This window comes from Mangifera indica, chromosome 10, assembly GCF_011075055.1.
Source record: "Mangifera indica cultivar Alphonso chromosome 10, CATAS_Mindica_2.1, whole genome shotgun sequence".
Taxonomy (NCBI): domain Eukaryota; kingdom Viridiplantae; phylum Streptophyta; class Magnoliopsida; order Sapindales; family Anacardiaceae; genus Mangifera; species Mangifera indica.
Window position 1 is genome coordinate 5,102,009 of NC_058146.1, and position 25,534 is coordinate 5,127,542.

A 25,534-nucleotide genomic window follows, 5' to 3' on the forward strand; every position below is an offset into this window, starting at 1 on the left:
ATCTCTGTTGATACTCGAAGCAAGCCCTAAGGATTTATAAAAAATTTTAGGATTCCAGAAAAAAAAAGGATTTTTTTTTTTTAAATTTGAAACAAATTAAATCCAACCATATAAAATTAGTCAAAAAGAAGAAAAAATATCTATTAAAAAAAAGACTCAATTAAATTTGTTATTTCACGCGTATCATGGCATTAGAGTCATAAAAAAATGTTTATTTCGTTGGCCTCAATCAACGATGGAAAAATAAAACATATGTCATTATCAAAATTTTAGTGGGTCCTGCGGCCGGGAATAATTAACATTTGCATAATTAGGACTTAGGGATAAGCAAAATAATTAGGGAAGTATTAACCCTTTCCCGTATTTATAAAATTTTAATTTATTTAATATAACGATTATATATTTGATTATTATATTTTATAATTTATCTGTTAAATTAATATGAATGAAGTTCTCCAATTAATAAAAAAAGAAAAATGTTATATGTGTATATTTTGAGTAGATAAAATAAATACACATATAATATGTTAGTATATAATTATATATTATTTTATTATTAATTTAAAATCACATAATTATATGATAACACATCATTTGTATACTAATTTTGTGTACTCAAAACACAAATACATAGTTTTATTTGAAAAAAAAAAAAACATGTATAATTAGTGTTTACATTGTAAAATTTCATTTGTTTCAATTAATATAATCCTTTTATGATTATAAGATGAACAATTATATCTGATAACCCAAAAAAGGGCTGAATCTTAATTTATGAACTACATCTTGGAGATTTCATAGATTCTACTTGGGATTTGCCTTGTGGACCTCTCAATCTAATGAAAAGTCTGTATTCATCATATGTCATTGGAGGATACAATGCAGGTTTGTCCGGTGTTATAAGTTCCTTTACTGGTTCAATCGGTATATCACTTTTAGGATTGTAAAAGAAAGCTAATGATACTCGTTCTTGATCTGGATTTACTATGACTCTATGCTCCAAGCTTTTGTAATTTGCATTGCTTAAAACCTAATCAAAATCAAACACCAATAAAATTTAATTAGAAAATTAAAACTTGATTAACTATGAAATTTATGATGATTAAAAGTGGTTTATTATGCAAAGTTACAAATGGTTATAATGAGAAATTAATTATCTTTCTCTTTTACAATATAATTATATGTAAACATTTTAATATATAAAATAAATATATAAATTATATGTTATCATATAATTGAATAATTTAAAATAAAATAATATTTAATTATATAATAATATATTATTTATATATCAAAAATATGTATATTTAATATTGTCTTTATTTCATGCCTTTGAAACATCGAAAAAGCAAGTAGACGGATTGCAATATAGAGAAGAACAAAAATGACAAATCAAAGAAAGAAAAATCTTCTACAAATAGCACATTTAAAATGTGGGAAAATAAGAAAGTTTATATCATTCAAATGGTATCAAAGTTTTATCTCATACAATAGTGATAATTATCCATGTGTAATATTAGAACAAATATAATAATATTAGTTAAAAAAAAAGAAGAGTCTTTTGACTTCAATAATTGTTACTTGGACTCATGCTCTAAAAAAAAAATTCAACATTTAAAATTTAAAAATAATTATCACCATGTGCCTTTGTAGCAATGGTTCATGAATCCTGACCAAACAAATTTTTTATTTTATTTTATATTTATGGATAATTAAGAGAGGGAAATTAATAAATAAATTACCTGAATTTGATCACCAATGTTGACTATAAAAGCATGTTTAGCGGGCTTTACAGTGATCCAATTATCTCCTTTTCGGACTTGAAGACCCGCAACTTCATCATCGGGCAAAAGCATGGTCAACCCGCCAGGATCCGAGTGAGACGATAACCCGAGAGTCAAGTCGGGTTGTGGACACTTGGGATAAAAATTGACCCGTAAACAGGCTCCAATATTTTCACCTCCAAATGCATTTTGAAGATCATCTTCTCTTAATCCAAGCTCTAATGACAAAATCTTCATTAATCTCCCACATAATTGAACCAATTCTTTGCAGTACTCATCAATCACTTCCCTATAAATGTTCATAATCCATCAAAATCAACAATTAAACGACGCTAAACTCACAATTAAACGACCAATTAACATTCAAGTACCTGTGAGAAGGTGGATAGGCAGGCCACTTGTTATAGTCTTTTAAATTCGGAGGTCGATAGTGGAGAAAATAGTAATCACTCCAGTCAAGAATGGCTCCTTTTTGGACGCCCAAACGGCTGCCATAGCCTTCGTAAGTCTTCGGAGAATTAGCGTAAGCTTGTTTAAGCTCCATCGGCGCATGAAAAAACTGGCGCCAAGTTTCTCGAGCCTGGTCCATCAGTTCAGGGCGGACTCCGTGGTTCAGAATCTGGAAGAATCCCCATTCACGGCAAGCCGTGGAAAGTTGAGAAAGGATTTGAGCGACAACGTTTTGATCGTCTTGAAACAAGCCGGCTAGATCAATGACCGGAATATTAACATTGTCATTAATATTAGAGGAGAACGACGGCCTCTCATTTGAAGGCTTGATGTATCTTTCTGGAACTTTATTTAAGCCGCTTTCGGATAAGCTTTGAACTCGAACAATAGGCTCGGGCCAATCCTCTAACTTGTTCATGATGGCGTCTGAGGATCAAAATTGTACTTGGAAAAAGAAATAAGAAATTATTAATAGTATCGAGAAACAGAGAAAAAATAAAAGAGATAGAGAAAGAGGCAGAGAGGGATATGAGGCTCACAGAAGGGCGTTGGCGAGTGGTAGTTAAAAGGAAGAAGAGTAGTGGGGTAGTCCAGTGAACGGAAATAGACATCAAAAAAGAGAACGTGAAATTAATGGAGGATTAGATAATTTTTCCAAGTGAAAAAAGATTTCAGCCTTATTACTTTATAGAGGATTGAAGATAAAATTTTATACTTAAAAAAAATAATAATAATAAAATTATGTGTACTTACTTTAGGTACATAAATATATACACATTTATATGTATCATCATATGATTAGATGATTTTGAATTAAGAATAAAATAATAATCAATCATATGATGACATATGTGAGTGTGTATATATTTGTGTATCCAAAATGAATACACATAATATTACTAAAAAAAAAAACTATATATAAATATAAACAAAATAGATGATATTTTTAATATATTTTCGTGCTTGTTAAGGTTCGAGGGGTCCATTTCAGACCCTCGTGTTTCAAGCTAACACACATTTGAGCCATTTATAGCTAATGGACCAGAAGGACGGACCCAATTGTACCCATTTCGGCGCCGTAGGCAACTTGCGTGTGTTATCCGTGTTTGTTTTTATATCCACGGATAACATAATAATGACAGGCACCCAAAAAGGATTGTCTGAATCATTAAAAAGGAAAATTTTATATACATAAAAAGCCATGAATTTAAGTTATTTTTATAATATATTAAAATTAAAATTTTGATTTATTTTATTCAATAATTATGAGATTACTTATTAGATTTGGTTTAAATAATAAAAATAGTTTTATATATAAAAAAAAATATGAGTTAAAATTTTTTTTGATAATATATCAAAATCAAACTCTTAATCTATTTGGTTTAGTGGTTATGAGTACGATTAGATTCGAACCGAGCTTATTTGAACTCGATTCAAATGAGTCTGAAACGAGCTAAGTTTAAATGAGCTCAAATTTGAGTTTTAGAGTATTTAACTTGTTAAACTCACAAACTAAAAATTTTAATATAAAATGATGTTGTTTTAATAACAAGTTAGTTAAAAGCTCGATTCAAGCTCGACTCTTTTTAAATTAGCTAAGCTTGAACTTATATGAAGCGAGCTCGAGCTTGGCTCAATTTATATGAAATTAAACTCACTAGATTTATAGTTTATCTTGGTTAATCTAACTAGTTCGGTCTTGATAAGAAAATCAAATTTCAATGAGGTTTTTTTGTTACTAAAAAAATAATAACAATAACAAGAAGTAAATCTCAAAGTGTTGTTTGAATGGTAAATAATCGAATTTCAAACCTAAAAAAACAAATATTTAAATATTTTTTGATAATATTTTAAAATTAAATTATTTTTTAATACGATTATTAAAACTAAAATTTTACTTACTTTATATGATTTCAAAATAACGGGATTGAAATAAGCTTTCCGCCTACCTAGAAAAACAAACAATGGCAGAGAACAATAAAGAAAGAGACACTGATAATAGACATGTGAATTTTGTTGCTACATCGGCAGTAAATTGAACAGCTATCGACACTTTTGAAAGGTTGGGTATGAACACACATGGATTTTTAAAAGGTGAATGGAGAACCATCTCGATAATATATAAAATGTTTTACCCCAGGTGAAACTTGTAACTGTATATAAATCATTTACTCAAGGAAAAATGTTAGTTGAAGATGGTTGTGTTGAAAAAGGTTATAGAAATAAGGTAGGTAAAACCATTGACTAATATTATCAGCATACCGAGAAGCTAGCAGAATTGCAACTGATATGATGATCACTTGAATAACGACAGATTTGGAAATTTATCAGTCGATAATTTGATTTAAACACTGTTGTTTTCATGGTGGGAGGTGTGAGAGTGAGACTAAAACAACAACCAACAGGGGTGACACAGACATAAAATTCAATACTCTAGACTGAGTAATACTAACAATGCACTAGCGCTGGGGACGATAATTCTTAGGGAAGGCTAAAAGGTTTATTCCCACCCAGAGTTCAGTTTATTGTCAATCTTTTATCTGTTAATTTTCAAAAATTTAAATATTTATTTGTTAACGATTAAAGTTAACAAAATCTGTTAATAATAATCATTTAATCAGTAAAATTAAAAAAATAAAATTTTATCTCATTTCTTAACCTTAGTTTTAAAAACTATCAAGTTTTCTTCGATCTAAGTTTTAAAAAGTTATATTTTCTCTTCTAGAGTTTATTTTTCTTTTCTATATTTTTTAACTGTCGAACCCGTCTCCAACTGGCTTCTTCATCCCATTCTCTCTCTCTCCTAATGCTAAGCGATGCTTCTTTAGCCTAGTTTGATACGAATGCAATACTCTCTCTCCCTAACTTCGTTGTGTCGGGAGGGAGGGAGAGAGAGCATCGCTCAACACCAGTGTTGGGGAAGATATTTCTTCAGCCCAACCCAGTTCATGTCAAACTAGGCTAAAGAAGTGTAGTTCAGCATCAGGAGGGAGAGAGATTAGGCAAAAAAAGACGGCCAAAGATAATTTCGATAACTGAAAAATGCAAGAAAGAAAATTTATTATTTAATAAATTAAACAAAATAATGTCTTCAATAAAAAAAATATATTATCATCGTAATCAAATATCACCCAACACCAGACGCCCTTAATAACATATTATTACGGTAATAAGAAATCAGAACCAAATGCCTCTTTAAAGTTAATTGCTTATTGTCAATTAACCAACAATTTTTATATTTCTCTAATGGTTGCACATATAAAAATAAGTTCCGCCATTGAATTATTTTGGCAAAAAAAAAAAAAACTATTAGCATAAATAATGTGGATAAATGATAATATATTATCGTATTATTGAACTTTATTTTATTTCTAATTTAAAATCATCAATAATATAATAACACGTTATTATTATATAATAGTTTGTACATAAATTTGTTTATATTATTTATACATATAATACTACATTTATTATAAATATTATAGAAAAAAAATACTATATATGAAAGTAGCTTCGCATGAAATCTTTCCGACTTATAACATGTATATGTCATCATTTATTATGTATAAGTAAGGTTGGATTCGAGAGGAGCTAAGCTCAATTTCGGCTTAATTTGCATGAAATCAAGCTCAAGTTTGACTTGTTTTAAAAGAGTTAAGCTTGAGTTTAAGCTTGACTTATTAGTAAAATGATATTGTTTTAATATATATATTCAAAATAATGATATTTTGTATTAAAAATTTTAAGTTCGTGAATTTGACAAGTTAAACATCCTTAAAGTTCGAGTTCAAAAATATTAAACTTTCAAGCTCCAGTTTACTTAAGCTAAGCTCAGACTCATTCAAACCAAACTTAAATTCAAATTCAAATAAACTCAGTTTAAATTTAACAAATACATGTATCAGTTTGCAATAATTTGGAGAATAATTTTGATTTAATAACGAAGCTTTTAAAACAAATATACGTAAAGTGACATATTATATCGGCTTTATTTGTCAGATAAAATCTAATTAACATATAATTCAAGTACCTAATCAAACAGACAAGTGAAGCAGTAACCACTGCAGGGATTTATGATATCTGAGTTACAATATTTTCAACTTATGCCAGAAAATCATGCACAAGGCTCTTCTATAATCTTATGCTCTCCTCACTATAATTTTATCATCGGTCTCTACATGGCAAATATATATAGTCAAGTATTGTAAATCTTAATTCATAAAGCCTTTAAAATTCTATCCATAGACGTAGAAAACTTCCTTCCTTAATCTCTCTCTCTCTCTCTCTCTCTCTCTCTATACGTATATATGCACCCAAAATTCTTAAAAAAAAGAACTCCAGTTTCAATAATACTGACCTCACCTTTACCCCCATTTTAACTTCTGTTCAAGCAGAAACAAGTCTGGGATACACAGAGAGTGAGTGAGAGAGAGTTTAATCGCAGAAGTGAATAAATTAACTTAAATTTAGCGGTTGGTAGCTTGCTGCGTGGCCCATTAATACTTTCAAATTTTACCTAAAAACAAATTGGGAAAGCCAAATAGCAAGTTTCAACATAAAAATGGGGCAACCTTTTTCTTTGCAATTCTGGTTTTCAATTGCATCTGACAAATCCTTCCATGACTCGGTTTGTCTCTCCTCTTCCATCTGAATCCAACCTATATGTATATAAAACCCAGTTTAAATACACAAATAAGTATACATTTATGTGCGTCATTATGTGATTTAGTGTTATTTTATTTTCAATTTAAAATCATAATAACACACATAAGTATGTATCTATTTGTATATTTAAACTGGGTATGTATAATTTTATTGATTATTTAATTTTGTTTTTTTGGTAAATATTTCAACCCCTAAATACACTGCGATGCCAATTATTAATTGAGACAAACCTCCTTACCTTAGCTTGCTCTCTACGTATTAATCTATTCAATGACATGCACGGTTACTTCACCAATATATTTAATAGTGAAAATTAAATTCGAAGGTGGTTGTTCATCTTTTTGTAGCAAGCTAGGGTTTCAGAAAGAGAATATCTTTGGTGATCAATGACTGCATCATCTTGTAATGATTTTGAGCCTTATCAATTAAGCAAATGAAAACTCATTCAGTTCAATGAATCTGTAAATGCTTTTGACTATAATTAAAAGCAGATTAAGCACATCACATGCAAAACTAAAGAATCTGCCCACTGAAATCACTGAGTAACCTCCAAATTCTCTGAATCAACCCTATTTTTGTCACATCAACTTCTTCAATATATATTTCATTTTTCCAATTAAAGTGATTGAGGTGTCAGATTTTTCAAATGAAATTTCCTATGAAGGTAATGTTAGAAATGTCATTTATTTTAGTTAAATTCAGTAATGATCTTTTATTTAAACCCTTTTTAATCATCTACGGTTGAGTTTGTATTTTCTTCGCCCACTTGTTGAGCACGAGTTTTGACGAATTGGAGGAGCTGCATATGAAACACTTGTCCACCTGTTTGATATCTCAAGAATAATATTTGAACAATTAACCGTATATGACCTGTATCCTTTTATCCACTCCACTTCACTAATTTCCTTTGTCGGACCCAGAGTATCCGTTGTTTGCCACCAACTATTGGGAACTTTGTTCTTTGTCGCATTGCCCTCACCCACAACTTTAGAGCGACCATGCTTTTGCTGGATCTTGCCAATGGTGTCCCTTAGAGAAGCTTGAATCTTACTGTTGGGTGAGATTGAGAGGAGATGAAGATTGGTTCTCATCAGTTTTTGCCCCTTTAAAAAGTTTGGATCTTGTCATCGTGTAAGTCACCACCACTTGCATAAGCACCAAAGCACAAACATTCAGTGTTGCTTCCTTCGAGCACAACTTGCTCAATCGCTCATTTCTTGCATCCGTTGAATCTAATGTTGCTTATGTCGACTTTACTCTTGCTACTGACCTCGGTTTTTGGTTGGTCCACACTGACACCTCGCGAGCCAAGGAGATATGAAAAAATAACAAAAAAGGAAAATTAGATGGTTAAAAAGAAAATTTGAAAAATATAAAGATAATGAAAAAAATATATATTATAATCATAATTAGTATTTAAACTTGAAAAATATTACTTAAGTGTCCTTTTACACTTAAAAGTTAATGGAAAATTAGACAGAAATGTAAGAAAATGTCATTCTTAAAAAGTTTAGGGTGGACACTGTCATTTGGACGAAAAAGGAGCGAATAATAGTCATTTTCCCTAAAATCTATTTAAGGAAATTTAAAAATGACCCTACCACGTGGGAATATTATCTACTACTATGGGCAAAAAAATTATGGATATAACGGCTAATTGATGTCAATTAATTAAGTTCGGATCTTATTTCTTTTTGAAATTCTGGAATGTGATTTTTTTCCTGTATTTGCTCAGCATTTGATTCGATGCTCTGATTTATAAAAATAAGAAAAAAAAGGCCAAAAACCCATTTTCAAGATTTAGTCAATTAACAAAATTTCATCTGTTAACTTTTACAAATTTAAATATTCATCCGTTAACTATTATCATTAGAAAAAAATTTTAATAATAAGAGTATAATTGTTATTTAACGATAATATTTAAAATAAAATAAAATTTTATTCTATTTTTTAACTTAGTTTTGAAAACTAACAATTTTCTTGATTTTAGTTTTGAAAAATTACATTTGTCCCTTACTCAGGTTAACTCAAAAGAACAACACATATTCCAACAACATTTTTTCTTTGTCACTGATCGCCTTCTCTGCTTGAGATTGAAGACCTCCTGGCTTCAATGCTTTTTGTCACTCCCAAAGATGTCATCAATGAGGATTGCGTTCTAATTCGAACACAATGTTCCACCTGCCTTCATAAACGTCATCAGACATCTCTGTCTCTCTTGCTCTTTGTGGAGTATCTCTATCTCTCGAAAGAGTATTGGATCTTGGAAGCGCATGATGTCAATGAAGGCAGGTGGAACACAGTGTTTGGATTGGAACACAATCCTCGTTGACAATGTCATCGAGAGTGACATAAAGCATCAAAGAAAGAAGGTCATCAATCTCAGGTACAAAAGGCAACTAGAGATGGGGAAATAAGCTTGTCAAAAAATGTGTTACTTTTTTGGGTTAACCCTAGTAGGGGAAAATATAACTTTTCAAAACTAAACTGAGAAAAATTATCAATTTTCAAAACTAAGTTGGAAAAGAGAATAAAATTTTATTTTTTTTAATATTATAGGTTAAATGATGATTATATCTTTATTGCTAAAAGATTTTTCTAATGGTAACTATTGACAGAGGGATATTTGAATTTTCGAAAGTTAGTGAGTGAGATTTTGTAAATGGACTAAACCTTGGATGGGAATAAGTCTTTTAGCGTAAAAAAAATGAAAAAAAAAAAAACCTAGAATCTAGAGTAAGGTGTAGCCATAAAAAATATTTTTGTGAAAGTTAATGTCTAAGATAGCACCAACAAGATATAAAATTAAGAGTATAAGAAAGAGTAATGAAACAATCAAATAAGACGTTTTCAATGTGGTTTGACCTATTGCTCAGGTGCCTAAGTCTATGGTTATGCATTAGATTTAATTAACAACATAACAAAATGTATGTTAGTATTGCTATGTATCTTAGATCACAAAGTTATCAACCCCATCACCCCTATACACTCCTTAATTGAGAAGACAAAAGGTTGAGTTATTTGTAATCACATTATTAAATACATTAAGTCGTAATACAATACGAAAACTTATATTTCAATTATAATTTCGTCTAAAATAGGATAATTGCATAACCCCAATTTTGTGAGAAGTGATTTCCTTTCCCACTAAAGTTAAAGATAGAACATGAATGCACTTTTGTGACAATAGAAAATGATTGGTTACGTTTACGGAAATTGTGGGATAAGGGAAACTTGTCAAGTCTCACTCTTCTTTTTTCTTTTAGGTAGAAGTCTTCTACCTACACTTAAGTTTAACTTTCATATAGGTGGCATAGTTGATTACTGATCGTGTATCTTATTGTTATTAGAATAATGCTCTAAAGCTAATTATCACCAATGTATTATTTGTTGAAATAATATTTCAATTGATAAAAATGACAATCATAGTTTTATATTATGTGTATAATATAGATAAATATCTTTAGAATAGTTGAATCATGATAAGGGGATATGTGTGTGTCAACTGACTCCAAAGTCATTTTTAAAATGTCCATAGTTCTGATATTTTCTTAACCAAAGGTATAAGTAATATAGTTAAAACTATTATAGCATTGAATGACCCCATTGAAATGTTGTGATAGATCTCATATGTCAAAACTGTTCATAGACGGTTAGGTGCAACACATGAGTAAATATTGTGGACTTGTCCTATCAAGAGGATTTTATATAAATGGTTGCCCTAGTGTTTATAGAATATATCCATTTTGTAAACAGTGATATATATGATTCTTAGACTTGAGGTCATCAAACTGTCTTATACAAGGATCGATATAGTTTAACACAAACCCTAAACCTATATGTTGGAATTTGAAAAAAAAAAAAAAAAGTTAGAACTTACCCTTTCTGAGTTGATTTTGGGGAGGAATCAAAATTGAAACATAGAGTACTCAGCGATTTTAATTCCTTCTGTTTTTTTTGCTCACCCACTTAAAAACAAGCATTTGACTGAGGCTTGGACTCAAACCAAGCTGGCTCGATCCCAAAAGCTAATTTGACTCAGGTTGAATTTCAACTTGAATATAAGTCAAGACGATTGACTCATTTTTTTTAAAACCAAATCAAACTCATTTAGATAAAGTTTGATTTGATTTAACTCTTGAGCCAAATAGATTATTTGATTTGGCTTGTAACTCAATTCTAGTCATATCAAACAATTCTCAAAATGACATCGTTTTATCAATAAATCGCAAACTCAAGTTATAAATTTAAACTACAAATTTGAGCTATGAACTTGAATCGAATTTCAAACTTTAAACTTACTAATCAAGTCAAACTCAAATTATTTTTAACTTTAACTCAAACCAAACTATTTTTTATTTAAATTAAACTTGAATAAAGAGGTGCTTGATACTTACTATACAGTTGAAAACTAATATTAGTATTATGTATATATATATATATAAAATTTGGTAACATGGTATTATTATATTGCTTTCCAACTACATAAGATAAAGTCAATTCGGATTGAGAGTCCAATATATGAAAAACTCCTTAGATATTTCTACATATAAAATCTTTGCAGTAATTTTTACAGCTTTGAAAAAGAGAATAAGAAGCAAACCACATGACTTTGCTCTTTCGCGTGAGACAAGTGATGGGGATAGTCTCTGTGTTAATTTGAGCTGTACTAATCAAAGCTAATATTAAATCAGGTCCACTAATTACACAGCGTTTGCTGTCTAATAATTCAATGTGAATACTAAAAAGCAAGTTTGAGTCATTTTCTTTCGGTTATAATTGCCGACAATTTAAGAAGAAAACGGAAATAATATAAACCACATTTGCCACGTTCTAAATATTGTTCTCGTTGAACTTAAAAAATTGCTTCTTGACAGTTTAATAATCTCATATGGTGTCACAATTGCTTGTGAGGACATACAAGTTTGGTATCACACAAGTAAACTAATTCGAACTGAGTCAAACCAGTTTGGTTCAGGTCAGTCTTATTCACAGACTATTTGACTAATTTTATCTTCTCATATTTAAACGATATGAGATGTACAAATATATATCTAATATTTATTTTATATTTTTCCAATGTGAGATTTACTAAGGGGTGTCACAATTTTCTTCCTTGGAAACCAAATCATATACACAATTATGCAAAAGATATAATTCGAATTACCAAAAAAAATTGCAAAATCTCATAGTCTTAGACAAAAGCTCAATTGTGAAAATTTTTTGGTTAATAACTCAAAAAAGCTTCAGCGATTATTGGAAACCCTTGTGAAATTTTTGTAAATGCTCTAAAAAATGTTAAAAGGTCTCTACAATTATCTTGGTCTCCCTAAGTAGAGAGGTGCTTGAGGGTTCTGATGATCGTTAGAGCGTTTTTAACTTAAGTATAACTAGGAAACAAACGAAATAAGCCACATAAATTTGCTACACTTTTATTTTGTTTGCAATTTATACCAACAGCCAACCATTTTATACAAAGGAAGTTCCCCCAATCGAGAGTAGAGATGACTTGAAATTAATCCTTCATCTCTATGGGCTTTCTAGCCATTTGTAAGGCAGTAAATGGGCCATCTTTTAAATGGGTTTTATGGTCAGCCCAATTATAAAAGTAAGTGGGTGTCATTGCTAGCCGCCTTTTCGTCGGAACATTTGGGCTGGCCTCAAATTTAGAATAGGCCTATTAGATTGGGATTTATTGGGACCAAATTTGTGATTCAAAGGAAAGCACATCATATAATAATTATGAGATGAACAACGTTATGTGTATCTTTTTTTATGTATATATATAATGTTTAAATATGATAATTTTGAGTCAAATTTAGGGTCCTTGATTCTAACTAGAAAATGGATAAAAAATATCCTTGTAATAAAAAACAAAGATATATGTATCCCGTCTTTGCCCTATCCCTATCTTCACTATTTTATATTAATATTTTTGTTTAAAATACTAACATATTTTTATAATTTTATAATATTTATATGTTTTAAATTTATTTATATTTTTGTTGCACATATTAAGATAGTTAACATATAACATTTATAATATTTGAAATGGTAGGTCGGTTTTAATTTTAATTGATTTTATTATTTAATATATTTATATTATGTTTAAAAGATATAGAAAATATATTTTTTCCTATGTGGAATGGATTGTTCTTCAAGGAAAGGAGACAAAGACATGGAGAACGGGGATTAAGATCTATCCTTGTCCCTCTCTGTTGCTATCCCTAGTGATATTTCATAATTTGATTAGATATTAATTTATTTTTAATTTAAAATTATTTAATCATTTGATAATATACATGGAGAAAACTTATAGCCAACATTAACCACACCCAATAGCAGATTTGAAGGGTTATTAGAATAATACAAAAATCATTCCATACAGAAAATGATAAAATTTAAAGCCTCACACTATCCTTAAGTATCATAATTCATACAAATATATTATATTATTGCTTCAAGATTTTGTCAAATGTGTGCCTAAAATGAAGGGGAAGCAATGGGGAGGAGGGTCCACAGTGGAGCAAAATGACAGTTTCAGCCCTAAGGTTTCACTAAAGATTTAAATATGAATGATATAGGGACTAAATATTTATTAAAATATTATGTAAGACTAAATGGATACTTAATTTAAATTCAGGGTCAAAATTGGTTGTGGAATGCTGAGTCAGGCATATCCTGTTACCCACCTAAATGGACGAGAACGCGTTAAGCGTGGCAGGCAGCCTTGACTCGTTTACAGCTGGGAATCTATCACACCGTCCATCCACTTTCACCCCCACTCGCACAATTTTTGTCCGGTTATTATTTTTCTTCTTCGTAATTAACTTTCTTTATATTTTATGTTGCTAAAAGGATAATAATATGTTAAAAAAAAAAGAAATTTTATTTATTTTATTAAAAAGATTAAATTATCTAATTTTTAATTAAATAAATTAAATTTTAAAATTTTTTGTAGAATAAATTAATTTTTAAATATTTTTAATAAATATATCAAATTAATATAAATATCATTATTTTATTTTGTTTTACACATAAAATTAGATTGATCTTTTTCTTGAATCGATTTTACATTTATTGTTCAAAGCAACAAGTGTATGAAGAAATGATTGGTGTGGTGGGTCAAGATGACTTGTAGTCATCAACAATGATGATGATAATCTTTGATTCAGAATCGAATAATTTCAAATATTAATGAAAATAAAATTTTCTAATTATAATCATTATTAGAATAAAAGTTTAAAAAAAAAACGAGCCTACAAAATCAAGGCTAATGCGATCAATAGTAACATGTTTAAATTTTATATTAGTATTTCGGTTAATTAATTATTAATCCCACATGTTAAAAAAATATTAATAATAAAAATTTGTATTATAACAACCATTTATTAAACATTAGATTTTTAATTACTATATTAATCATCCATTTTATTATTGTAATTTTATTAATGATAATTATCAAAGGATATGTATTTAGATTTTTAAATTAATAAATAAAAATTTTCGAATTTATTAAATGTTTAGTGAAAATAATTCATTTTGTCATTAACTTATATTTAAAAAATAAATAAAATTCACGCCTTGAAGGCAGAAATAACAAGAGAGTAAACAACAGATGGCAAAGCGCGCGTGAGGTAACGAGTACTGTTACCAGTACCATGACTGACAAGTCAATAAGCCTGTTACAAGAAATGAAACCATTATCTAAAATGTGTTTCATTTAGATTTCATTCGAATTTCATTTGAATTTGAGTCTCTTTCTTCTGGTGAAGCAACCAACCATGAACTAACCAAACCAGTTGAAGAAGTGGCCCACCCTTGAAGTGTTGACTTTGACCAAAGAGGAAACTGAGACGAAGAAGAAAATTTTCCCCCTTCCTCTCTCCTTCTCCTCCTCAAAGAACCACATAAATAACCCTCTTCACTCGCCTCTCTCTTTGCAACTCATTCCTCAACAGACTTCTCTTCTACCTATTTCACACTCTAAACTACAACCAAAACTATAAGAAAAACCTCTTCAGTTTCTTCTTATCTTTTACTACAAGTCACAGGTCTTCATAGGTATGTTTCTGTTTGGTCAAAATCAAACAAAGCTCCTAGCTTTTGATGTCTTCAAGTTTTGGCTTCTGGGTTTGCTTATTTGATGGATTATTGTGTTAAAAGTTTTAATTTTTAATATCTGGGGTGGCTTCTGTTGACCAATTCTTCGCGGATTTATAATTTTGCACGGTTTCTTCACTTTTTTTTTTTTTCAAGGAATCAGTCTTTTAGGACCAAGCTATGAGTTGGAGCATGACTAATATTTAATAATTGCTTTTTTAAACCATATAAATCTATGAGATAAGTGAGGAAAATTAAATGATTTAGAATAAGATTTGGTTTTATGATATAAAGGGAGACTTGGTTTTGTTGTTTTCTTGTACTTTCGCTGCAACCAAACGGAAATTTGTGTATTGCTTCCATCTATATTTCACTTATACTATTTAGTTACTTTCTCTTGAGCGGCTTATTGAATTTATTTTGTTTATGATTGTGCAGGATTTGGTATGTGCGGTGGTTCTGACAGTAGACTTTGCGCCTCAAATTTTCTCATGGAGGGTGAATTGCACAAGCAAAAAGATGTTGACTTGTACACCAAGTCCTCATATTTGCTCGAATTATCAGCTTCTGATGATCTATCTGCCTTCAAGAATGAAATAGAAGTGAGGGGTTTTGATGTTGATGAGGCAAGCTTCTGGTATGCTAGAAAATTTGGGTCGAAAAAGATGGGGTTTGAAGAGAGGACCCCACTTATGATTGCTGCCATGTTCGGTAGTCTGGAGGTTTTGAAGTATATTATTGGAACTGGCAAGGTTGATGTGAATAGGGCCTGCGGTTCTGATGGAAGCACTGCACTTCACTGTGCTGTTGCCGGTGGTGCCAACTCTGTGGTTGAGGTTGTCAAGCTCTTGCTTGATGCATCTGCTGATGCTAATTGTGTTGATGCTAATGGTAATAAACCAATTGCTTTTGTTGCTCTAGCTATGAAATCATTGCGCAATTCAAGAAGAAGGGCAGTAGAGCTATTGTTGAATGGTGATCAAACTGTTTTTGAAGAGGAAGAATTGGAGAATATCAAAATGCCTCAGTTGTCAAAGGAAGGAATTGAGAAGAAAGAGTATCCTATAGATACATCTTTGCCCGATATAAACAATGGTATTTATGGAACTGATGAGTTTAGAATGTATGCTTTTAAGGTGAAGCCTTGCTCAAGGGCTTATACACATGATTGGACAGAGTGCCCGTTTGTTCATCCAGGTGAGAATGCAAGGAGAAGAGACCCTAAGAAGTACCCTTATAGCTGTGTCCCTTGCCCAGAATTCCGCAAGGGATCTTGTCCAAAGGCAGACGGTTGTGAGTATGCACATGGTGTTTTTGAGTCCTGGCTACATCCTGCCCAGTACCGTACCCGGCTTTGCAAGGATGAGATTGGTTGCAACCGCAAGGTTTGTTTCTTTGCCCACAAGCCTGAAGAGTTGCGCCCTGTATATGCATCCACTGGTTCAGCTATGCCTTCTCCGAGCTCTATTTCAGTCAGTGCAGTCGACATGGGAACTGTGAGTCCATTGTCTCTGGGTTCAGCATCTTTGCCGTTTCCTGCAACTTCAACTCCTCCAATGTCTCCATTGGCTGCTGGTTCAACTCCCAAGAGTGGAAACTTGTGGCAGAACAAAGTTAATGTCACCCCACCTTCCTTGCAGTTGCCTGGTAGCCGGCTGAAGACTGCTTTTAGTGCAAGGGATTTTGACTTGGAGATGGAGTTGCTGGGGCTGGAGAACCAGATCAGCAATTTGCGGCAACAACAATTAAGGGAGGAGATATCAAGTCTCTCCTCACCATCTTGTTGGAGCAAGGAATACACAAGGATTGGAGATTTGAAGCGTAACCTTGATGATTCTTTTCAACCTCTTGATCCTTCTGTATTGTCTCAGTTGCAGGGAGTTTCAACCCAGCTGCAGTCGCCAACTGGACTTCAAATTCACCAAAATGTGAGCCAACTACGTGCAAGCTATCCAGCTACTACACTCTCATCTTCACCAGTGAGGAAATCCTCAAAATTTGGTTATGATTCATCTGCTGCAGTGGCAGCTGCAGTTATGAACTCAAGGTCATCTGCCTTCGCCAAGCGAAGCCAGAGCTTTGTTGACCGTGGAGCAGTGACCAGTCGAGCTAGCCTTACAGCACATTCTAATCCTGCATCTATGAAGTCAACTAATCTATCTGATTGGGGCTCCCCAGATGGGAAATTGGATTGGGGAATTCAAGGAGATGAGCTGAGCAAACTTAAGAAGTCAGCTTCATTCGGGTTCCGAAGCAACAATCTAACAACAACAAAATCCACCACTGCAGCAACAGGCTTGATGCCACCATCATCAAATGTTGACGAGCCTGATGTATCCTGGGTTAATTCCCTGGTGAGAGATGTTCCTCCAGTAGGAAGTGGAATGTTTGGCGCTGAGAAGCAGCAACATAATTCATGGATGGAGCAATTGTACATAGAACAGGAGCAAATGGTGGCATAATGAACATCAATTTGCTCCTACTTTATTCTAACTAAATTGATATTCTTTCTTGTTCTTATTTGTATTCCACCATTGTAGTCAAACTTTAGGAAGAACAAAAATGAGGAAAAGCAAGATGGAAACAGAGAAGAAAAGATTTGTTAATTTTTTTACTTAATTATTTTCACCCTCCTCGGGGAGATTGATTTGCTTGCTTATCGGCAAAAGAATGTGCCTTATTCAACCGTCATCTTACATAAATGTAATGATATTCATTTAGCTACTTTTCTCAACTATACTCTTGACCACTTCATATGTTGGCATGATTTATTTTCTTTTCTTGGCATTTTGGTTTATGTTGGTCTCTTGTTCAGACACATCTTCCACTAGAGAAGTGGCCCAAAGGGTTTTTTATTATTTTTACAAGAAGAAACCGCACTTTAGTCGAACCACTTTTTTAGGGTTGAATCAATTATATCAAATAGGTAAAATCTTGAGTCTAATGATCGACTCTATAATCACTGTATCAGATAAATTAATAGTAGGATTTTGATATAATATTGGCTAGTCTCAAAACCAACTCTCATTATGTAAGAATTCCACATGTTTTTAGTATTCAAGCTGCTCCTTGGGAGATCCCAAAGGGCTCGTTAACCTTACAGAAATCCTTCTGTATCAAAGTGTATGACATCAATTTGGAGTCAATCCAGCGATTATTATGGGTCCAAATTTTATCTGTATGACACCAAAGACTTGCATGGATGGAGTTGGATATTTCTGAGGCAACAGGCTGGATCTTTCGGTTTGAAAAGGAAGTTGTTGAAAATAATGCAATTGCTGAGCTGACTCTGAACTTGAACACCCAAACCCCAATAATTGTGCTCATGAAAAGCCAAATGCCACAGATTTTTCCTGGAATTGGAGATGAAGAAAGCGGCAAAATTTTCTAATTGACGTGTGGGGTCTTTGCCTTTTATCTGTTTTTTAGTGTCTGTAACGGGCCGCCCACGAGACTAATTTGCCTAACTCTCAACCATATATTTATACCAAATACAGAAGAATACGAAGCTTCTCTCTTGCTTCTTGCCAACATTATTCAGCATAATTGACTGCTTCAAGATTACACCACAAAATTTGCTTTATGAATTAAGAATATCTCTTTATGTGGTGAATGTTGCCACTGAAAGAGCATCATAACTAATGTATTCAGATTCTCATTTTGGTTATTTAGAGAAGTAAAATTTTATAATGGGTAATTAAAAATAATAAGATTATATGTATAATTTTATACACAAACAACAATGTATCATTACGTAATTGAGTATTATTTTATCTTTAATTTTTAATTATTCAATCACATGATGACATGTTATTATTTGAATATAAAAAGTTGTGCATATAGTGCTATTCAATTAAAAAGAGGATAAATAATACAATAAAATTATGGTGCATATTTTTTTGTATACAATTTGAGAATCCAAATAATGTATCATTATATAATTAAATAATTTTAATTTAAAAATAAAATAACATCCAATCATAAGATGATACATTATATATGTATATAAATTATGTATCAAAAATATATATACATAATATTATCCTAACTAATATTCCTATTCTAATATTAAATATATTATTTGTATTCGATAATTAGTATAAGTAATTTTTAGGTTTAGATCCACCGATGACAGTTTGACTCGATCCATAACAGATTGACTTGACCTATAACATAATTAATTGTAATCGTAATTATGGGAGTTGGTGGCCGTTGGATAATTGAACATATATATAATGTGCCAAAATTGTTATTTTATAAATACACTACAATTCTGATAATATATTAGCGTATTTCTATTTTCTTCTCCTCTCAAAAACAAAATAGAGAAACAGTCTCTCAAATATGTTGCTCATGATAGAATCCAAACTAACAAGATGCAAACACAAAATGTATTGTCAAAAAGATTAATTATAAAAACCCCATATTGCATTCATCCCAATATGCATCGAACAAATTCAAATTCCGAGTACACAATTTACTGTAATTCAATTTACAAAATTGGCATGAATTTTCCAACAACTTATTTCAATTTGGTCAAGTCAAAATATATGGCATTCAAACCAGTTATGAATACAATTAAAGTATATGCATATATTTTTTAGTATATAATTATATACATAAATATTGTATTATCATATGATTAAATATTTCTTATCCTTAATTCAAAATTATTCAATCATATATTGATATATCATTTATGTCTTTAAAAGTGTGTACATATAATATTAAAAAAACTAAGTACTAATATGGATGAATCATCGTCTTTGTCGAGATGAGCAAAGGCATCTTCATCTGTTGATTTCATTGGACAGTGATGGTCAAGGATAGACTAGGATGGAGACAGAAGCCAAGAGGGAGAAAGCAATCAACCATTGTCGTCTTCGGTCGTTGGTAGTGCTGATTGGAAAACTCCAAGGAAAAATATTTATTTTTCAAACTTTTGATAGAAGGAATTTGCCATAAAACTAAATCTGGGGGTAGAAAATGTAATACATTTTTAGTTTTTTAAATATTTTAATAAATAATAATTTTATATTTGAGAGTAATAATGAAATTTAATACACAAATGAGTATTTGTATTTTTTATAGTTAACAAATGAAAGTTGAATTTGCACCAAACATTAGGTGGGCAATCGTCATTTGGCCTATATCAATGACATAGAAAATGATTGGGAAAGAGAGTATATAGAATACAGTCATTTCATTCAACAAAACCGACCACCTATATTGAACAAAATGAACGCCAATTGAATTTGATTCCAATAAAATTGACCCAAGTATTAAAGTAATGGTAATTGAAATTGAATGACTTGGTCGGCAGCCATGGAATCTCTTAGTAGATTATTCTAAAGAAGGGATTTATTTAGTCCCACACGATTTTTTTTTTCAGCATGAAAATGATTAAAATTGTTTTGAAAATGTAATTTGTAAATAATATTGTATTATACTTTAAAAAAAATTGTTAATTTTATAAATTTAAAGGAAAATAGAAAATATTATGTTATTTTTAATATATTACTAATTAAATAACGATTTCATCTTTACAATTTAATTGATTTCGTTAATTTTAAACATATGCAAAAAAGTGTTTGAATTTTTAATAATTAAACATTGGGTGGGAATAAGTCTTTTGGTTTTTATTTATTTTTTCCTTCTAAAGCGAAGTTTCAGACGTCATTTTAATGTTATGACTTAAATCTTAATACATTAATTTTTCATTCAAAACAAAATCAGATTTCCTCATTAAAATCTACACATAATTAAAATAGGTCTATTTAAAGGGACTTCTACAAAAAGAACTAACAAATCTAATCATATATTCACATAAACATTTTCGAATACCTTATTTGGGTATTTTCTTAGTTGTTCATGTGTTCTCTCTTCCGGATTGTGTTTTCTCTTCCAGATTTTATGCATTTGGAAATCCCAAAATTGTTTGCAAGTATACGTATAATATTATACAACATGTAAGCACCTCTAAACCTTGAACAATGTATGCATTAACAACAGATTGCTTCTGGTTTTGTTTGATACTAATGCCGGGGTCATTTAGGAAATGGGTGTGGTGTATTGGCTACTCCTCAGCCTTCAAAAATTCAGCGGGGTTGTTTGTGAAAAATAAGATTACTTGTAGTGCTTCCCAGAAGGATGAATTTTCTTCTAATGATGAGGAACGTGAAAAGAATGTGCCTTTGGTTAAGATGTGTCGAATTACATCAGCTAGAGATGCTGCAATGGCAGCAGAAGCTAATTTATTGGAATGATTATTTGGCCCAACTCCAAGCGTTAGGTTTCGCTTGGAGTCGCTAAAGATATTTCAAAAGTTGCAAGAGAATATGGGGCAGAGCCTGTTGTTGGGGTGTTTGTGGATAAGGATGCAGAGATGATACAAAGAGCTGCTGATTAGGCAGAGCTTGAGTGTGTTTGTTTAGGTATATATCTGTTTCCGGTCTTGGATTCCTTGAATATGGCATTCTATAATACTTAATTGTGTTATTTTTTGATATTTGCAAGCTTCGTGGGGAGGCTTCCCGTGCAGCATTTCCAAAATTAGTTCAGGAAAACCAAATAATTTATGTTCTTCAAGCAAATGATAATGGGGACCTTCTAAACCAGATTTCTTATAAAGACTGTTCTTTGGTTGACTGGGTTCTTGCGGGCAGCGCAAAGGGTAACAGGTAAAAGGAGATTTTTTTTCAAATGCAATTCCCATTGTTTAGCATAGTTTATATGTCCTGCAGTTTGAGGAAGAAATTGCCATACAGATTTTGCTTACGCCACATGTTAACAAAATTTCCAATTAGTAAGTTTGATTTCTTTTTATCAAAGATTGGCCAAATTTGACCTCTTCAAACAGATCTTTTTCACTGTATCCTGTACTCTGCAATTCTTTGAATTATTAGCTTCTTAACTTGTAAATATAAATTAGTGACTGTGTCTGCAGCGGCAAAGGATTTACCTGAGCCCAGTTTTCTTTACCTCCAATTAGAAGCAAACTTGGGTGACTCTTGGCTGCAGGATCAATCCTGAGAATGTTTTGAAAGCCCTTTCCACCCTCAAGCCTAACGGAATTGATGTTAGTAATGGCATCTGTGGCTCAGATGGAATTCAAAAGGATCAATGGCGAGTATCTTCTTTTATGAATGCAGTACAATCTGAAGAAGAGAAAAGGAAATGATAATAAACTTCATTATCTTCGGAAAACTGTTCAAATTTTCATGAAGACATAAATGCATTCATCTTGGTGCATGTTACGTATTCAGTTTTGACTATTTAGGAGCAAAAGTTGGGATGAATCAAGAATAAGATATGAAGTACTGAAACTGTGAGCTACTTGAACTGCGGGAAGAGTAGGATGACTGTGGTCATTTTACGGATTTTAACCTATTCTCAAGTACATCAACAAGAATACAAATTTGGGGCAGATGGGCTCTGTAATTCTGGTGATGCAGAGTGAGATAATGGTCAGAAGTTATGTGGCTCTTCTAAAAGAATGAATGGCTTTAATAAGCTTCACTTGCTGTGCTTGAAATTATTCAGCTGGGTTTCAATCTTGTTTCATTGGTCCATCTAATTTAGGGTCTGTTTGATAATAGACAACATCCCCAGTGTCACTGACATAGTGATCCCTTCTCAAGCTTCTTATGAGGCTTCCCAACAAATGAAACGGCAGAGGTCCAGATTTCTTCGGCTCTCTGTAGTAACTCCCAAGCACGGGTTTAGCTGCTTCAGTCTGTAAAATTGTATATAAACCATTAGAACTTACCAGCATGTCTGTCAAGAAAGTTTGTATGTAATGACATAGATAGATATACTCACTGCTTCTATCAAATGGTAGTGTGGGATTTGAGGGAAGAGATGATGTATCACATGGGTTCCGATGTCATGGTGAATGTTATTAATCCATCCATAATCTTGATCAACTGTTGTAAGCCCTCCTCTCAGATAACTCCATTCCTGTGTCAGCTACACAATTAAATTGCTAAACTCTAGATAGATAAAATTCTTGTATCTCATAGAACAATCAGAATCATACTTTCCCCCGGTACCAAGGAAGCTTGTCGTCGTGACCATGGTGATGCAGGTAAGTTACCAAATCCAACCACATGACGAATATCTGCATATGTATGACAATTCAGTAACTGGCATATGAATATTGTATTTTCGGGAAAAAAGAAAAAATTGTTGAAACAATTTAGCACAAAGAAGCTGAAGTTACCCAGTATGGAATGAAATACAGTTTAAGCATCTGGAGAGGACCCATTGTGAAAGATAAACCGGCAAGCAACGCAGCCATGGCTGTCCAACAAGCAGTGGAAGTGATGATATCTTTTCGTTCATTTGGTGCAAACAAATCACTATCTGGATTAAAATGAGAGCCCTTCTTTCCAGGACTTCTAGCCCACTGTAATTGAAACTATCAGAACACAGTTTCTAGGAGTATAAACTGGTTCAAAGTATAAATTAAAAAAAAATCTTACCAGATAGACAGGGTAAGCAAGCATAGGAAAAGGCAAGGTGAACCTTAACAATTTCGTAGCATCATCCAAACTCCGGTAAATTTTCTCGGACAACTACAGAAAACATAGAATTTACACTGAATTATTTGCATGATTGAAGAGAGAAATCAAATTGGTACCTTAGATGGGAACCAACGCTTACCGGATGCCATGATTCATCGTTTTCAACATGTCCATGGTTCTGATGATGGGTTCTATGACTAATTCTCCTGCAGAAACCATTTTTTTTTTTTTTTCAAATTGACCATCAATTATTTTATACGGAAAGAAAGGTCTGCAATAAATTAGCATCAAGCTGGGCTGTCTGGGGACTAACCATCCATGGTAAGGAACAAGAATTGATGAATGAAGAAGATGACCCACAAAACTGTTCAGTTTTGGGTTATTTGAGAAGCTACCATGACCACTGCATAATCAAAACCAACCACAATTTTTGTTATAAACAGAGAAGTAAGCATCATAAATACAAATATGAAACACAGTGAAAATGGCACTGAAACATAAGAAACAAAATTGCTGGATTACCAATCATGGCCAAGAACAAAGAGAGCCCAGAACATTGTTCCTTGAGCAATCCAATAAAGAGGCCAAACAACCCAATTATTGAAGTAAGCAGCAACAGCAGCCAAGCCAAAAACCACAGCAACATCTCTCACAACGTAGCTCATTGATTTCCATGGATCCTTAACCCAACAATGCTTAGGAATAGCTGCTCTAATATCAGATAATTTAAAAGGAGGAGGCGAACCAGGGTCAAACTCACCACCATCTTCTTCTTCTTCTTCTTCTCTAACTCCATTGATTTTCTCTTCACATAGAATCTTATGTCCACTCAATGGAACACTCACATTCAGTGACCACTTTCTGTCGGTAATAAACCCATTTGACACCTTTAACGAAGAAGCAAAACAGTGAGTTTTAGCAACTTGTAAAGATTTAAACTTGGAGAGTCCAGTTCTGGGTTTAGCATAGATTCTAGGCAGGGGTCTTATGCCACATTCCGATAAGACCCAACTCGCCATTGAAGAACCAAACAAGAGCCTATAAAATGTATAAAAATTGAGAAGATAAGACAAGGGCTTCTCTCCTCCACTTCTAACAAGAAGGCTCAACTTGTGCTTCTTGTTGCTTGTCCTTTGTACTCATTTATAGCTAATCTTTACATGGCCTTGGGCTTCCATTTACAGTAGTGTAATAATGTATTTGTATATGTACATGTATATGTACATGTATATTCAGTTTGCCTGACTCCATGGTCTATGTGAATTGGAAACGCCATTTGACCAAGAAAATTGGGGAAGGAGGTCCCCCACGTGTGAATGGCAAAAGTGAGATGACGTGGTCAAATCTAGGTCGTTGAATTGTGTGATGAAGACTGGTTTGGATTCTGCCAAAGGTCTTTTGCGGTTTCATTTGTGGACGGTGATTGGTCATTGCCACAAATCATGTATGACAAATATCAGTTTTCTATTAGATATATATAAATAATTCGCATATTCTTTTAAATATATCTAAAACAATATATTTTCAAGTAATGTTATATGTATATATTTTTAATATATAATATAAATATATAAATGATACATTATTATATAAATAAAAAAAATTTATCTTTAATTTAAAATAATTTAATCATATGATAACATATTATTTATATATATAAATTATGTATAAAAAATATATAGGTATAATTTTATTTTATATTTTTTCTTAGTTAAAAAAGTATATTCTCTTTTTTCAAGGGTAAATTTCATTTTATCACATCTTATGTTATTTGTACATACAAGTGTAGCTTATATTATAATAAAGAGTAATAACATTTTTCAATTAAGGTTCAGTCTAAGTCCATTTTTTTAATCATTTGAATACATAAATTACATTTATTATAAAAAAAAAAACTTAACCATATTTAAAGAAAACAGGCAAATTAATAAATTTATTATCTAAAAAAATTGATAAAAATAACTCTTTTACGCATCTCATCTTAGTGTTTATATATAATAATTTGAA

The 25,534-nt window shown here is 31.7% G+C and overlaps 4 protein-coding genes across 5 annotated transcripts; 2 read left to right on the forward strand and 2 right to left on the reverse strand.

Annotated features, from left to right (window-relative positions):
- Positions 1 to 671: 671 nt before the first annotated feature.
- On the reverse strand, positions 672 to 2,913 carry LOC123227076 (jasmonate-induced oxygenase 2-like). Its single transcript, XM_044651707.1, has 3 exons — positions 2,156 to 2,913; positions 1,743 to 2,073; positions 672 to 1,030 (listed from the first exon to the last, which is right to left on the reverse strand). The coding sequence occupies exons 1-3, from the start codon at positions 2,650 to 2,652 to the stop codon at positions 773 to 775; spliced, it is 1,086 nt and encodes a 361-aa protein (XP_044507642.1). The 5' UTR covers positions 2,653 to 2,913; the 3' UTR covers positions 672 to 772.
- An 11,891-nt stretch (positions 2,914 to 14,804) lies between these two features.
- Positions 14,805 to 17,736, forward strand: LOC123227656 (zinc finger CCCH domain-containing protein 29-like). The gene is made up of 2 exons (XM_044652752.1): positions 14,805 to 14,963; positions 15,441 to 17,736. Exon 2 carries the CDS (start codon positions 15,449 to 15,451, stop codon positions 17,462 to 17,464), a length of 2,016 nt encoding a protein of 671 aa, XP_044508687.1. The 5' UTR covers positions 14,805 to 14,963; positions 15,441 to 15,448; the 3' UTR covers positions 17,465 to 17,736.
- A 3,304-nt stretch (positions 17,737 to 21,040) lies between these two features.
- Positions 21,041 to 22,182, forward strand: LOC123227840 (N-(5'-phosphoribosyl)anthranilate isomerase 1, chloroplastic-like). The gene is made up of 4 exons (XM_044652965.1): positions 21,041 to 21,199; positions 21,295 to 21,363; positions 21,519 to 21,682; positions 22,023 to 22,182. Exons 1-4 carry the CDS (start codon positions 21,041 to 21,043, stop codon positions 22,180 to 22,182), a joined length of 552 nt encoding a protein of 183 aa, XP_044508900.1.
- LOC123228271 (omega-3 fatty acid desaturase, chloroplastic-like) lies at positions 21,787 to 24,659 on the reverse strand. 2 transcript variants are annotated; one of them, XR_006504657.1, is made up of 9 exons: positions 24,050 to 24,659; positions 23,841 to 23,930; positions 23,667 to 23,733; positions 23,486 to 23,578; positions 23,224 to 23,409; positions 23,041 to 23,121; positions 22,824 to 22,961; positions 22,344 to 22,737; positions 21,787 to 22,159 (listed from the first exon to the last, which is right to left on the reverse strand). XR_006504657.1 is itself a non-coding variant. In XM_044653618.1 (8 exons), exons 1-8 carry the CDS (start codon positions 24,544 to 24,546, stop codon positions 22,552 to 22,554), a joined length of 1,338 nt encoding a protein of 445 aa, XP_044509553.1. In that variant the 5' UTR covers positions 24,547 to 24,659; the 3' UTR covers positions 22,166 to 22,551. The 2 variants fall into 2 exon arrangements, 1 of the variants encoding a protein (XP_044509553.1); XM_044653618.1 differs by lacking the exon at positions 21,787 to 22,159 and having other exon boundaries at positions 22,166 to 22,737.
- Between the last annotated feature and the right edge of the window lie 875 nt (positions 24,660 to 25,534).